The 16,294-nt window shown below is 36.8% G+C and overlaps 1 protein-coding gene across 2 annotated transcripts in view; it reads right to left on the minus strand.

The window, feature by feature from the left end:
- Positions 1-16,294, minus strand: part of FRY (FRY microtubule binding protein) — a 196,155-nt gene that overhangs the window by 83,737 nt on the left and 96,124 nt on the right. For both annotated transcript variants that reach the window (XM_054164677.1, XM_054164678.1), the window contains 7 exons: positions 14,844-15,015; positions 13,167-13,299; positions 8,852-8,959; positions 4,384-4,639; positions 3,172-3,354; positions 2,182-2,268; positions 227-486 (listed from right to left, as the gene is read on the minus strand). In XM_054164677.1, the coding sequence (XP_054020652.1) occupies positions 227-486; positions 2,182-2,268; positions 3,172-3,354; positions 4,384-4,639; positions 8,852-8,959; positions 13,167-13,299; positions 14,844-15,015 (1,199 nt within the window). The remainder of the gene's footprint in view (positions 1-226; positions 487-2,181; positions 2,269-3,171; positions 3,355-4,383; positions 4,640-8,851; positions 8,960-13,166; positions 13,300-14,843; positions 15,016-16,294) is intronic.

Below are 16,294 nucleotides of genomic sequence, written 5' to 3' on the forward strand. Positions count from 1 at the left end.
ATCCATCAGTCGCAATTCAATGTGACATGACACATGGGAAAAGCCAGTGAAGGCAGGAAACTAGAGTTTTCTACCTTATAAATTACAATTATGAAACTCCAAACTGAGTGTCTGGGTAGCACCTTGCAGGACTTACAGACTGACAGTGAAACATGAAACTAAAACCCCTTGTATTAAAATAACAAGACCCATAAAAATGAAAGTTAAAATACAGATTGCCACTTACTTTGGATCCACAAGAGGCATTATCAGCTGTAGCCTTGTAAAAGCATATGGCCAAGCATAGCTGAGCGCTGTAGGACAATGTTTTGGTAAGTTTTCCTGCCTAAGGAAACTGAAGAGGCAGAGAACCCATGGGTCTTTAACAGACTGTGCAAATATCCAGACATGGGAAGGACTTTTCACATCATAATGGCTATTTACTAAGACAGCATTCCACTCCACCAGCCACTGCAAATCCACGCTGTGTGTTAATGGGATTGTTGTCTACAGAGAGAAAAGACAGAAAAACACAGTGACAGGCATTTATTCCCTGTCTTGTTTCCCCTCAGTACTTGTCTTTATTTTCAAGCTCAATGGCCAACTTCTGTTGAATTTTTTAGATCAACACTTTCATAGTTCAGTCAGGAGGAGCAATTTACAATTGCTGATAAGAGCTGCCACATTATTTCCCCTGTGGTTTTTCCTTGAAACTCCTACTTATTGTGAGAGGCACAATAAGTTGCCCTTAAATTCTACAATAACTAATGATCATGCTGACCAATACAATCTCATTTTTGCTTTCTGTTCTCATTTCTGCCTCCACCCATCCTCTGTCTCTTGTATGAAGCTACAGTCTATAATAGCTATAGACTGTCCTTATGTTCATTGTCTGAACAGCTGGGCAGAGCCTTAACCCATGATTAAGACTCCTACATGCTATGACAACATGATAAATACCAATGCTATTAATAAATATTCTTCAAAATTCATCAAGGCATTTGAATATCTGTGTAGGGAATTAAGAAGCTGAAGTAGATGCTTAAGGAGTTTTAATCCGCTTTAAACACTGCTACCTGCAGTGGCAAGTAGAGTTCTCATATCAACCAACAAATTTTCTACTCTAATTTAAATTTTATCTTAATAAAACAAATTTGTGAAATAAAAACTTAAACCACATGTATTTTGGCATCCTTATTATTCACTTATCATATCTCAGATAGGATGTAACAATTGCCTGCATCCACTGTCAGTGATCACTAAATTACCACTCCCTGCTGTACTTTTCAGAAATCAGGCCCACATTTGTTTTGCTCTATTATTAACACATAGAATTAAAGCCCCAAATGCAAGCAGCCTATAGAAACTGCAACATCCAAAGCCAGATGCTGTTATCTAATTTGTATTTCCCAATTCCTAGGTTAGAGAGACAGAGTGTCTCTTGCTTGCTCAGTTTCTAATCATTCAACTTTTCTGACTTCAGCTGCACAGTGGCCTGACTTCACCATCAGTTTGATGTCCTCTTCCTACTGCACAGAAGGCCACTCACAGGTCAAGGATTGATTGTTGCTTTAAACTCAGTCATCTGAAAAGTGCCCAAAGCTGATAATTTCTGCTCAATGATGAAGGGCGCTAATCGCAAAGATATTGTGCAAAACAAGTTGCCCTGTGTATCAGATATTCCACTTATAGTTGCTTGTTCAAAATGCTTACTGAATTTTTGCTTCTTTTGGTGGCATATTAGGCACATAAAACCCATGTGAGGGAGAAAGCAGGGATTCGTTCTAACTATGAGCTACTTTAGAGCTTAGCCTTAGGTTTGCAGGAAAAGCCTGTGTTCTGAGCACATAAGGGAGTCAAAGGTTATTCCCTTCTGGAACAGATGATAGCAGTGAGTGACTTCCAAGGACGCCAAGCATTAGATGGCACTGGAAATAAGACTTTCTCAATGGTTCTCTTGGATGCAGGTCACAGAATCAAGGTAGCTTTTGTTTTATTTTGTATAGATAGTATCTTTATCCATAGTCTGATTTTTTACATAGAAAAGATTGTCTGGGATATTGTGGATTATTGGTGGACGGAGCCTTAAAATTGTATGATTTCTTTAATTACTAGCACCTTAATTTTTAATATTTCATGTTTGATATTTGTTATGTCCATGTGCTATATGAACACTAATGGTAACAGTAAAGTAGTACTCACTGAATCTGAAACAGCCACATGAATAAAACTTTCAAGAATAGAAGAACTCAACTGATCCATGACATCAATCATAGGCCTGTCGTCATCCTGCATAACACAGAGAACACAAGTTAGCTGCTCTCCTCATCAAATTATTTCCCTTCTTATTTTTCTCATACATGAAGCAGAGAACCACCTAAAAATTTTGACATAAATCTAAAATGGCTAAAAAAAATAAAATGGTAATAATGGGTGCATTTTGGTTTTTTAATTATTAATCTCAAGTCCAGGCTGTGGTTTGAAATTAAGTTAATTTGTGACTCTAGCTCACTGCTTACTGAACAAAAGCACACAACAGAAAATCCCAAATGACTTTGGATAGCTGGTATCAAAAGACTGAAAAATTAGCTTACTGTTTATTAAAGCATTCCTTTGCCATGAACACACATATTTGTGTTCTTAAGCATTCAGATGGCTCACTGAGCTGTGACCACCAACACACTACATGACTCTCCATATTTCTATATCCATAAAAAAGAGTTAGAAGTCTTTACTATACAAGGAAAATGTATGTGAACAACCTTAAATGTGCCTTATCTTTTGTTTGTGTTTTTGTTTTGTTTTCAGAAAATGGTATGCCAAAGGAATGAGTTTCTTTTCCAACACAAATTTATATTCCTGACAATATAAGAACGCTTCATGCAGTAAAAAAAAGTTTTACAATGTCATTTACATTCGCATCACGCCAAGAGAAAATACAGCATTAAGTTGTTGTAAATGTTTCTCTTCAAATTCTTGTACAGGGCACATGTTATCGTTATATTGTTGAGTACAGAAAAAGGTTTGCAGTGTTAAGACAAACAGAAACGTTAAGCTCAGACCAAATGCTTTTTTGTAAACTAAGTACATACCCGCTGCAGCACAGCAATTATGTTGAAAGCAACTGTAATAGCAGTTGAGTTTTATCTCTGGAAAATGTCAATTCAAAGCTCCAGAAAAGGAAAATCATACCTCTGCCTGGCCAAGGGCCAGGAATAAAGCACGGATCTCTCTGAGGATTAAAACGGCTAGTTTACGTGTAGCAACCTGGAAACTACACAGCAGAACCAGTGCAAATCCTTCAACTGCATGTAGCACGTTAGAATAAGGGCTTCTTTCAGACTGTATCCTGTGGCTGGATCCATTTGGTATCAACTGTAAGAAACAAAAATGCAGAGGGCACATAAATGTGGGGGACTGACAGCATTCCCTCGCTCAATCAAGTGGTTTTGCTTTAAATTACCTGACTCCACAAAATCAATGCATCAACAGAGTCCTTTGGACAAACAACTCCCTCTGATTTGCAATTCCACTGCCTGCTTTGTTCCATCCTTCCCCCCCCCTCCACTTCCCAAAAGAAGGAATGGGTAAGACAGATTGTGAAGACTTCACACTTTTTCTACTCCAGATAGCAGGTCCTCAGGTCCTTCTTTGATGCACACTGTAGCCGGGTAACATCTTAGCTTGGTGGCCTCTAGAATCTGCCCCACTAATAAAGTCTAACAATATGTACTGAAAAGCGTGTGAGGATTTATCTTTCCCACACTTTTTTTGTAATACCATTATTACCTATTAATTAATGGTCCTCTGTGATATCCAGCAGATATCATGCTTGCCTGAAGAAAAACATTTCCAATGTAAGATAAGAAGCCTGAAAATCTCTCATAATGAAAATATCTGTGGTACAAGTGCAGATGGGAGTGCACTTGAAAGCTGTTCAGCTCCCAGGAATGTTTGTAACACATGGAGACAGCAGGCTGTGGAAACAATCGGGTTCTTAGATTTTTTTTTTTAACCAGCCAAGTGAAATGGCTACCGGAAGGGAAGATCCACTTTACTTTTCTCAGTGCTCCCTCTAGCACTGTTAATCAGTTTCAGTCCTGGGAAAATGTTCTTCTGCCACATCTACATACACAGATTTCACTTTATGGGCTTTTGTTGATGTGCGTATTTCAGTTTGACACGCATTCCCTTGTGTTGCTCAACAACAATAACATCTACTGCATTACACAAGAGCATAGCTGTCCTCAAAAGACACATGAACTAATTGCCTTCAACAATCTTATGCAGTGAATACTTCTCAGGTGAGTAAATCAAAACACGTAAACCACAGCAATACCAAGGAACATAATTTCTGCCGTCAATTAGTATAAATGTTCAGACACCGATCTCTTCATATCATACCTCTGCAGATCTGGTTTTCCCCTGTTCAGAAGCTTTTCCTGGAGTGTGTATTACAAGCTTCCATTGTGTAAGCAGCTGTAGCAGCAACTTTAGTGAAGTATCAAGAAGGGTATGATGCATATCATTCACTTCACGTAGCAGAAAATTAGTAAAACCGAAGAGTACATCCTCGCGCCAGTCAACAAAGTCAACAAGTAGGCCCTGAAGAGAATTCTGTGCAATGTGTCGAAGTTCATCATCCATATGGATAGACAGCCTGTAAGGAAACATGAATGTCAGGTAATAAAAATCTGAGGAGTATTTATTGTGGTAAGGAGTGTACATTTCTCAGTAACTTAACACTGATGGAAAATTCCCAGTGACAATGTAAATTGCAATGATAGTATCATGGTTTCATTATTACTGACCACAATTAACATCCTTAACTTGTTTTTATACTGCAATTCTTGTTAGAGCAGTGCCTGAACATATTCATGGAGCCAAAAGAAGTCTTTGTTCCACTCCTATAAAGATAGTATCTTTCAAGTACATAATATGGCAACTTTGCCATCTCCCCCAAACAAATATATTCTTTCATTTACTTACTTATAAAATAACTTCTATTTAGTTATGACAACAAAAGTTAATACATAATTTCATAATTTATATATTTAATAGTTAACTTCCAATATAAAAATAAAAGAATCACTACACCTCAAGAGCCTGATTTCAAACAAATCTTTAGCCAAGAAACAAACCATAATTATTGAAAACCAATATTTGAAAGAAATAAAAAGAAACATTTCAATTAAAAACTGCTTTATGATTTAAACAGCATAGGACAGAGAAATGAGCAAAACAGCCTCAGGACTTCCCATGCTTTAAAAAACACATAGGACAACCTCAAAGTCCTTCTGAAAGATGGTGCAGTTCTGGATCCCATTTTCAAATTTTATTTCCTTCTGTATTTTCATCATGTTGAAGTTCCTTTCAGCAAAAAATTCTTCATGTTTTCCTTTGACATAAAATTATTAAACCACTTTTGTGTTGGTAGCTTTGTGGATTAAAGTAAATTCAGATCAGTGTGTTGCGCAGGTTTTGGTTCATTGCCTTTATGATGTATTTTGTTTTAATTACCCATGAGACTAATTTTCTGTAGTGTGTTATTTTCAAAGTACTTTCTCTACATTTAATCTACATAGTTGAAAATGAGGATGCCGTATAAAGAAATGGACAGAAAGCTAGGGGGAAAAAAACAACCAGAAGAGCCAAGTGGAGTGGAACCAAATTCCATTCAGTTAGAAGTGTACGATGAGTTGAGGCTCATAACAACTTTGGTTCATTATAGCTGCCTAATTGGGAGGCATAGGACATTTCACTTAAGTCAAAGGAAAAGAACTGCCATTAAACTTCACCCCTGGTGAATATGGCTCCAAAAATAACTGTTAAATACCACATGACTTCTTATATCATTTTGGAAACACAGTATGTTTTGTTGTGCTAAGAAGGGACCATTTTAATTTCCTCTTTGGAAAGTCAAAACCAGAAAAACAAGCAAAACCCCTGAGACTATGATTAAATCACTCATGAAATGACTTTCACAATGACATGAAGTAGTAACAGAAGATACAAAGGACATACATTTCTAAGCCAAGTCACTGCAAAACAGCATCATCAAATAAGATGAAATTCAAACTGAGCATAAGATTGCATCTATGTGTTATCACTGTATGACAGGCTGCTTGAGGAAGCAAGCAAATGTTAGTTTGTTTATACTTGAGTCAGTTTAATTTCAGCCCTATTTGGCAATTTGTAATGAATGGTTTCAGTGGGCAGTGAAAGGGCAAAAGGTACAGTATATCCTTGACATCTGCTTTATGGTTTATAATTTGAATACAGCTGTTCTGGAAGAAAGTTTAGCTGCTGAGTTACAAATTCCTTCTGGAAACTGCCAAAGACACATCTGTTGTGAGGATGAAAAATACAAACCAAACTGTGAATAAAAGAACTCATTAACCCAAAGATGTTGTTTTATCTTTAGAGTAAAGAAAGTATTGAACAGCTTTTCATACCAACAGCAGAGCCCCACACAAATCCCTGGCAGAACAGCTTCTCAGATTATTTTCAAAACCAGGGAGGAACTGAAACCTCACCTCTTCAAAGTTTTTTATCCTTGTACTGATTTTTTAGACCCAGAAAAGATAAAATGTTGTAATGCAGTATTGTCTAGACCACCAATAACTTGCTTTCCAGGATTACTGTTTTATAAATAGGATAAGTAGTAATCTGGACACAAATGAACATGGAACAGTATAAAGAATGTAAAGAAGATCTGGTGCTAGGGTGATCTGGAGATTTACATTAAGATTAGACCATATATTAATTCCTTAAACAGTCTATAACACTATTCTTTGAAGCTGTATTTTTGTAGACTGTTTTCAGTCCATGCTGTCCCAGACTAAACAGACCTAATTATTTCAGCCCACTGAATAATGTTTCTGTGTCTAAGTGGAGATAAGTGATAAGTGGTACTCCTCAGGTGTCTGTATTGGGACTGGTGCTGTTTAACATCTTTGTTGGTGACATGGACAGTGGGAGTGAGTGCATCCTCAGCAGGTTTTCCAAAGACACCAAGCTGTGTGTTATGGTTGACATGCTGGAGGGAAGGGATGCCATCTAGAGGAACCTTGACAGGCTGGAGGGAAGGCCCAAGGCCAGTCTCATGAAGTTCAATGAAGCCAAATGCAAGGTCCTGAACCTGGGTTGGGGCAGTCCCAAGCACAAATATAGGCTGGAGAACAGAAGGCTCCAGGGAGAGGTTATAGCAGCCTTCCAAGATTTGAGGAGGGCTACAGAAGCGCTGGAGAGGGACCTTTTACAAAGGCATAAAGTGATAGGAACACAGGTAATGGCTTCAAACTGGGAGAAGCTAGATTTAGGTAAGATTATTAGAGAGAAATTCTTTGCCATGAAGGTGGTGAAGTAGTGGAACACATTGCTCAGAGAAATTGTAGAGGCTCCATCCCTGGAAGTGCTCAAAACCAGGCTGGATGCAGCCTTGAGCAACCTGGTGTAGTAGCAGGTGTCTTTGCCCATGCACGGGTTTTTGGAACTAGATGGATCTTTAAGGTACTTTCCAATGCAAACTGTTTTATTATTCTATGACCTTTCTTTCCATTGTTCTCTGGTCGATCCCTCCTTCAACCACAATTTGTTCTCCAAATCAGGCATCCTTAATATTGATTAGGCCACAGCTTTTTCACAAATCTTTCAACTGATTTCCGTTTATACATGTGAATAAGGTTTACCTTTCCATATGATTATCACTCTTTTGTGTGTGACCCTATCCAGTCACTTCAACACCATTTTTTATGTCTTTTGAATTATGAATTCTCTGATAGCTGCTTTCCACTGCATCTACTTCCTTCTACCAAAATTGTGTTTCCCTTGTTTGTAACTGAGAATCTGAGCTAAAGCACTATCAATGTCTCAGAGTTTTTGTAGCATGAATACTTGAAGGAGATGAGACTAGTTTCCCAAAGGTCCCCTTGTTGTGGAAAGGCTGAGCATGTAATTGCTTCCAAAGTTGCTCTAGAGATGCTGTCTTCGGCTCCTTTTGATGTCTCACTTCTCACAGTCAGAGTCAGAAAACCCAGCAGACCTACTGCTTGCATTGTCACAGCATGGAAATTACCCAAGAAATGCTTACAAACTGGTTGTGGCTAAAGAATCACAACTGACTTTTCCTGCACGAAGTTTGATGACAGAATAAAACAGACCAGAGGTTACACTGACAGTTGTGAGACTTCAGGAGGGAAAAAATACATTTCTGCACTGACCAGTACCTATTACCATAATTACTTGCAGTAAGTCACTGATTTGACATCCTGAAACTTGTTTTAGCTGTCATGTGTTGTACACTACCTCATGCAGTGTAGCTAAGTATATCTAGGTAAATTCAAAGGATCCAAGCAGGGAGGATTTTGTATTTGAAGTTATCCTTTATTTAATGTCTACTGCTACTATTACTAATGAAGAATTATCATCAATTTAAAAAGTTTTGGGAAAGATACCAGATCTAGCACATTCTGTTTTATGCAACAGACATGTGGGAATCAAAAATCAAATAAATCGAAACAAAACCACAGTTCTTCCATGACACAGAAAAGATGTTATTTCCTGTTCATCAGAATACTGTGATGGCTGAAAAAGGTAATAATGGTGAATACCATGAAGAATAGTGAATAACACATAACCAACATACTGACAAAAAAGTTCTCAATGACATATCTACTCTCTTGTAAAATTAGGAGTTTATGATATAAACACAACAACTGTAAGAAGATGCTGGGACTTCTAGGTCTTATCCATTAATGGCAAATTACTTTTTATAAGCATAGGGTTTTGTCCAAGAAAGTATTGCACTTTCTGTGGCTCAGTTTTTTATTATTTTCCCTTTGGGCAGTGACTGAATGCTTGAACAGCTTACCTTGCCAGCAAGTCGATCAGCTCAAGTTTTGACATTCCGTCAGGAAGCAACCGAGGAATAGCAGCAACGCATGTTCTGAACAGATCAATTTTTGGTTTTCTTTCACCACTGAAAAATTAAACCAGAATTGTGACTAAACTTAGCAAATAGCTGTATCACATGATCTCCCCACAGTTTTTTAGAAAAGGGCTGGACATAATGGAGTTGCCAGAGGCCTACTAACAAAATCAGGACGGAAAGCTAGAAATGATACATTGAATAAGAAGGAAACATAAATAAATGTTTCCATTGAATGAAAGGGTTTGATTTCATGCATGAAAGAATGGGGATTCATTCATGCATTGTATTGATACAGTACTCAACCCCCCAAATTATTAGTGATTAATTTGTTTCTTTTTAAGAGGAACTGACAGGTATAACAAGATGAATTTACAATGTAGGAGGATTCTTCCATCAAGATCAGATTTGTGTGATGCAAGCTTTGGCTCAGGCAATGAGGAAAAAGCTGGGGTGTTCCGCATCACAGCGCAGCAATATTACCCCAGTTCTATAAAGCAAATAGCAGATATGTAAAAAGTCCAAAACCCAAGACTGAAGATCCAGACAGCTGCCTTCAATAGGGCACAAATCTGTGAAAATCACACATTACACATTAATACATGGAAGGAGTGGCATCATTTAGAGGTAGGAATGGCCACAGATATTCACTTGATCTCTGCCTGAGATAGAAGCACTTTAGCAATCACTATCACCTAAAACATGCTTTAGTAGCCTCAAGGCTGCTGTAATTTGTGGAATGGCTCAACTGCTCCCTAACAGCCTGGGAAAGCAGTTGGAGTCCAAAGCTCGGCACAACCCAAAAACTAGGGAGGGTGTCCTTAAGTCTTCTAAAAGTAGCTCAAGTTTCAGCTGCTGATCATTTTCCCAACACATGCAGCCTATATTTTTTGTAAGAATGCAGATTAAAGAACTCTTCAGACAGACACCAAAATGTCTGAGTTTTAAATCAATGATCTGTTATTTGACAACTGATTATTGAGACTGTATAGTCAGTCTTCCCCAGAATATTCTTCATTATTAGGATTATTATTATTCCGCTTTGGAGGAATCAAAAAAGCAAGTTCCTATTTAGGAACCCTACTATAAACATGCAGAGAAAGATTGATCTTGCTTTAACATGCTTCTGATCAAACTAGAAAAGAATGGGGGGAAAAGAGACACACTGAGAAACATCACACTGAGATTCACTGACACAACAGAAAATTAACCTAGTTTTCCTGCACCCAGGTCACTGCCCTGCTTACTACATTACTCTGCCTCTCCACCCAACAGAGGACATTCCATTTGGATGCCTTGTTTCTGTGTTCAGTCACAGAGAAAGCCTATAAGTAATACCATCTCACAAGTCTAAATTAAGATTTATAGAGTAACACTGAGTATTCACCGAAATAATGGGTACAGAAAAGGCATACATTGACATTAGGCTCACTTAATTAAAAGAATAAAGATAGTTTTGTAGTGAATAGCATTCTTCTCTTAACACCCTATATATATATCAGTTGGATATGAATTACATTAATAAAATGGATATATGATTTTTATCTACTTAAATTGTCCAATGAAGGGAAACTGTTTTCATAATGAATTATCTCTGTCTCACTACATCTGTATCCTAGCAGATAAAACCTGAAAGAATGTGTCAGCAACTTGAAAAAAGTGTAAAATACAATATCTCATCTGAGAATTTGGTTAGACACAAATCCCCTTCAAGTACTATTGCTAATGCAAATACTAGTAGATAAATTACTAATTCAAAATACTGTGTTTTAATAGTTGCAAATAGTAAAGTGCCATTGTTAATCTTATCTCCAGACAAACCAATGAGTAACAGAAAGTGATTTTTGCAATTGCCTTATTATTAGTCTCCAGTGAGAGTAAACAGTTTGTGCACTTAAAATGGAGTCACACAATATAATAGTCTGAGAGAAAACTCTTCTGAAAGCAAATGAGTAATTATTTATAAACACAAAATCTGCTTATCAGCTGCTCAGAAGACTAGAAGGATATCCAAAGCTGAGTGCCCAAATTGTCTGAGATACTGGGCACACCATGCATGTGTTTGGCAAGGAGGTGGGGGGGGCCTCACAGGGCTCTGCAGTCATCTCTAGCTGACTCAGGATCCAACAGGATGAGCTCTGGATGCTCACAGTGGTCCTCACCTGGAAGCCCGTGTTTCCACACCAGTGTTTAGTACAGGATAGTCAGCAAAAAAATCTTTGAAGTGCTTGAAAGAACAAGTTTGTATGTGAGAAAAATGAATGCCCTGTTCTGACTATATGTTGGAAAGCAATTACAACCAGCGCTGAAATTCATATCCCAGGGGAGGATGCAAAAGATGCTCCTTAGTCAGGATTTAGTAAGATTCTCTCAAGTGGCATTTACTCCTTCAACAATAAGTGCTTAAAGGACCTGTCATTAAATACCTAACATGCCTAACACTGCCAGGGAAATTCCAGAACCTGTATACTTTAAAACATTATGACTGTTCATTGCCTACCTTCCCTCTGATTCTTATTTTATTTTATATTAAACATTAACTATGACAAATGTGACAATATGACAAAAGCCAGATCTTAAAATATAGACCAATGTAGCGTGGTATCTACGTATTAAAGTCCATAAGAGCTCCAAATGCATAACTCTAGAAAAGTTCTGGGAATAAAATGATAAAACCAATATATTACCTATTTCAGTTATCATGCACAAGGCAGCTGTGGGCTGATAGTAACAGCTAATTATGTTTTCATCAGTTTACATGATTTTAGATGAACTTATAATTCAGCATTCCAGATATTTTTTTCCCTTGGAAAAACAATTAAAAATGTGTTGTAATGTGTTTTTCCTTTCAAGTCTATAAATTAAGTTGCAGCTTATCTGGATAAAATACAAAAAGACAGTGATGTACAAGTCTAGTTCTTCCAGCTTAAAATCTCCATGTCTTGGACAAAAGTTACTACCAAAGCATAAGACTTCCTGAAATTTAAAACTCTTTTAAGTTTATTTGTTCACTGACTCTAAAAATAAACAACACTAATGACGCTGAGAGACCATAGAAAGGACTTTTATAGCTAAGGCTAAGTGCACTTCTTATCTAAGTACTCAAGGTTTTATTATACAATTATCTTTTGGGAACAAAATGTGAATTTCAAAACGCACTTTCCCTCACAACAAACCTGAATACCAAAAATGGTTCTGAAAACTGGCTGTGACTACTGAAGAGAGTACTGGGTAGTACTACAACAAAAATATGAAATATTATGGGATAGCAATATTAGCATTTAATATAAACAAAGTAAGACAATACTAAAGACATAAAGAGCTTACAATCTCATTTGCACAGTCACACCAACAAACAATCACAAAGGAATGACATTAAAACATAAAGATAATATCAGGTGTAAATTTGGCCAGTCAATGCACTGTCCATCTAATACTCGTGGTATTGTAACCAAAAGTCCTTTTCATTGCAGCCTGACTGTTTCTTTTTACTCCAGGTTATCTCTCTTCTGGCATAACTATCACATCCACCCCTCTAACAGAAAAGGTATACAAGGTCTCCTCACAGTTAGGATCTCTATAACCTGTGCTACGCATGTGTCAAATGACGTCTCTGTCTCTAAAGTCTACTAGATAGATGTCCACTTCACTAGGATTCTCTTGAGGAAGCTTCCCTCATTAACAATTTTGGATGAGAGTGTAAAATGCTGCTGTTCAAGACTGCTCAGAATTTACGGCTTTAACTCTGTTCAAGTGAGGCACTGCCTAAATCCAAGACATCACAAAATGACTTGAATTTTTAGTTAGGTTTTGATTATAGGCATGAATAGTAAAGGAAATTATGAAATACTAGTAATAGGGATTTGAGAATTCATTGCATTAATTTGGAAGTTCAGTGATGCAAACATATCCTGAAACTGTGTGCTGACAGGCTTTTCATTTTGGGCTTTCAACTGCTACCATGTAAACAATCACAGAATTCACATGTGATTTTGGCTACCTCAAGAGCATTGCTTCACTTCCTAGCACTGCAACATGCAAAGAAGTAAAATCAATGTGTCATAAACAGTTTTTCAATGTATATACTAAGCTGGCTGTTCCTATTCCTTGCTCTTTTTCTGACGAGTCATGATAGACAAAGACAACGTTTTGAAATGATATATTTTGATATTTGATATTTTGATATTATTTGATATTAATGATATATGATGTTTTGAAATGATACATTTTATGGGATTGAATGTTCTTTAGCACTCACGTAATCATGTCTTCAGGCTCTTTGTTAAGCATCTGTATGTTGGTTAGCATCATGCATCGACCCACTTCCTTGTCAAGGTGTCTGAGTATGTTGTCCACGGCTTTTCTTACTTGAGAATAATACAATGACATACCTGCAATGACATGCATTTTTGTATAATTTGGGATATTTATAGATACATGTATTTTGAAAAAGGAAGCTGCTTACTCAGGCTGTGCTGCATTAATTAAGAAAAATACTTTCCTCATAAGATAGCATATTCCAGTAGTAACAATATCCTGATTCAGAGACAGAATATGTTGCTCTCTCCAAAAAGTATGCTATTGTGTGTAAAAATAGCACAAGTTATATATATACACACACACATATTTTTCCTGAAGAAAAAACAACAAAGATACCTTGTCAAGACATGTCCCTATATAGCCAAATGAAGCTGCACAGTTTGCTGAGTTATACAATACATTGTGTGGACTTTTCTTGGCAGAAACAAAAGCTCTGATTTAGTAGCAAAGTTTAAAAACCACATGTAAATAGAAAGAAGGAACCTGATTGAGGTCCCCTAAAAACTTGTTTGATATAGAAACTAATGGCATGACATTTTATGGGAAAAAAAGTATTAGACATACAGCTTTCTGGCAGCTGATGGACATAGAACACTTAAAAAATAAAACCTGAATTAACTCTTTTTCTACATTCATCAAAGGCTAAAATGTTAATTTTCTTAATAACCATTTTTATATTAACACTGAACAATGCAAATTTGGAATTTGAAAACACCATCAGTTTTCAAATCTGATACGATCAAAAATTCAACAGCAGAGTAGAAAGCAAGAGAAAATGTAGGAATTACCTAGCTTAATCTTCTGTGTTATAACTGCAAACTACAATAGTGTATCATAAACCATGCAAAATGCTAATAAAATACAAGGACTCAATACTGCAAACATTTATTAGCAAATGCATGAGGAGTAACCAAACTGAATCAGTGACAGCACTAAACGCTATGCCTGTTGTACAAGGCAACAGCAGTGGGTCTCATACAGCTTATTTTCTTGATATTGCTACAACGGTCTAGTAACAGAGCAGCACACATCTTTTTCACTGGTGCAGAATATGTAGGCTTTGTAATTTTAGGGACTGAATGAAGTGCTAAGGTAACTTTTTTTTTTTTTGTCAGCAAAATGAGGCACTTCCAGGGCATGATTCATAAATTGTTCTTCCACAGAACAGGATTATTTCTCTGCAATGACTACAAAGGAAGGCCAATGTAACAGTGCTTTTAACTTAGGCACTTCTACTTTATTTTACATTTAAAAGCTTTTGCCATTTTGAGGGTCTCACTTGATGCTAGATACTGCAATTAAAATGAGGATCTCAAAGGAGATGAATAGCCATGAATAAAGACAACTACACTAAAAGAAGCTAATTCTTAACTATCTGTGTACTAAAACAAGAACACAAGGTGTTAGGGGAGGACATGACCAAGGACTTTTCCTGAAATAACCAGAAGCAGTAAAAAGAACCAGTAATTGCAGATTAAACCAAACATTTCATCAGTACAGACAATAAAGTAAATGCTTACAATGAAGAAAACAATGTAATACTTATCAACAGTATTCTGCTTAGTTAGTGAAGACTTTTTCACATTCATTCTGATTTTCCTGCTCTCTTACTGACCTATCATTTTAGCTTCCTCCTCCGTAAGAGTTTTGCTCAAATAAGTTTTCTTCACTCTGAGAGTGTTTCCAGAAGGAAGGACAGCTCCAGTCACTGGCATTGGAGGTTCACCATCTTTTTGCTGCAAGCTATCGGCAATTACCAAAAAAGCTCTCAGACCAATATTCATTCTCTGTAAAATTCAGAAGAAGAATATTATAATCAAATAATCACATACTACTCATATTCTTCAATCACTTTGAAATTCTGAGTATGCCCTTGGCAGCACTTTTTTTTTGTACAGTGAATTCATATCTGCATTATAAGCAGTAATGCAGCCCCCCCCCCCCCCCCCAGCTTTATTTCTAAGTATTTTCATTAGCACATTATACTTTTATCTTCAGGATAAAACACACAGATATGACCTGGAGTTTAGTAATGCATCTTAACTGGACTTTCAGTTAAACATAAATGTCCTAAGTGATCCATTATGAAAAAAGGTCAATAACCATCCCAAAAGGCCCTAGGCTTGAATGAAAAGTCTGAAATGGTACTCAGCAATGGAATTGTAATGTAAAAACATCAGGAAGATGAGGCTAAGTGACCTGAGTGCCTTCTGGGAATTCATCAGAGGGAAAAATGCAGGCATGGCATTGCAATGAGTAGAAGAGAAGAATATTTTCAATTTCGTAGGAACATGTTCTAAAAACTCAGAGACTGTGCTACTGACAGTTGTGATACTGTGATAAATGCACCCCTGTGAGACTGTCAGTAGCACACAGATTACGTATAATTTTTCTTTAAAACAAAAGTCTACAAACATTACAGTAGCCCTGTTGTTTCATTAGTTTGGGACTTGCACTGCTATTGAAACCCAGTAAAATTTCAGATGCTGAATTCATCAAGAAGATACGGACGATGTCCCTGCCCTAGAAGCCTGGTTTCATGCAATGCTAACACAAAACATCCTTTGCAGGACCATCCTCAGTCAATACCGCAGGTGACTGATCCAGAATGTGGTAGAGACTGCCTGCCTAAGAATTCTATTTAATTTTTCTTTATTCTGTAGAAGAAAGGTGACAGCTGTGCTCAAAGTAAAGCTTGCCTTTTGCTTTCACTGCTTTTGACAGTGAAATGTTTAATCTACTTTTTCCAGTTTTTTATTTTTGTATCAAATACCATTTTTTGTAACTCATTCTATTTTAACATGTTACTGCAAGATTAATGTAGATATATTTTAAGAGATGATCAGAATATATTTTTGTAATGATTTTTCATTCTATACTTAGTTTTCAAATGCAAATGTCTTCAGAATTATTATCTTTGAGAGAATTTTTTATTATTTTATGACTTTTAAAAAGTTTTTCAAATTTCTGATTTCTTTTCGCCAGGCAAAGCACTACAAAGCTGACTCATGACATCAGTGCTAGTGGAGCTTTATGGGTCAGACTGGTAAAACTTTATTAGGAGTT

Source organism: Dryobates pubescens, chromosome 10, assembly GCF_014839835.1.
Source record: "Dryobates pubescens isolate bDryPub1 chromosome 10, bDryPub1.pri, whole genome shotgun sequence".
In the NCBI taxonomy this organism is placed as follows: Eukaryota; Metazoa; Chordata; class Aves; order Piciformes; family Picidae; genus Dryobates; species Dryobates pubescens.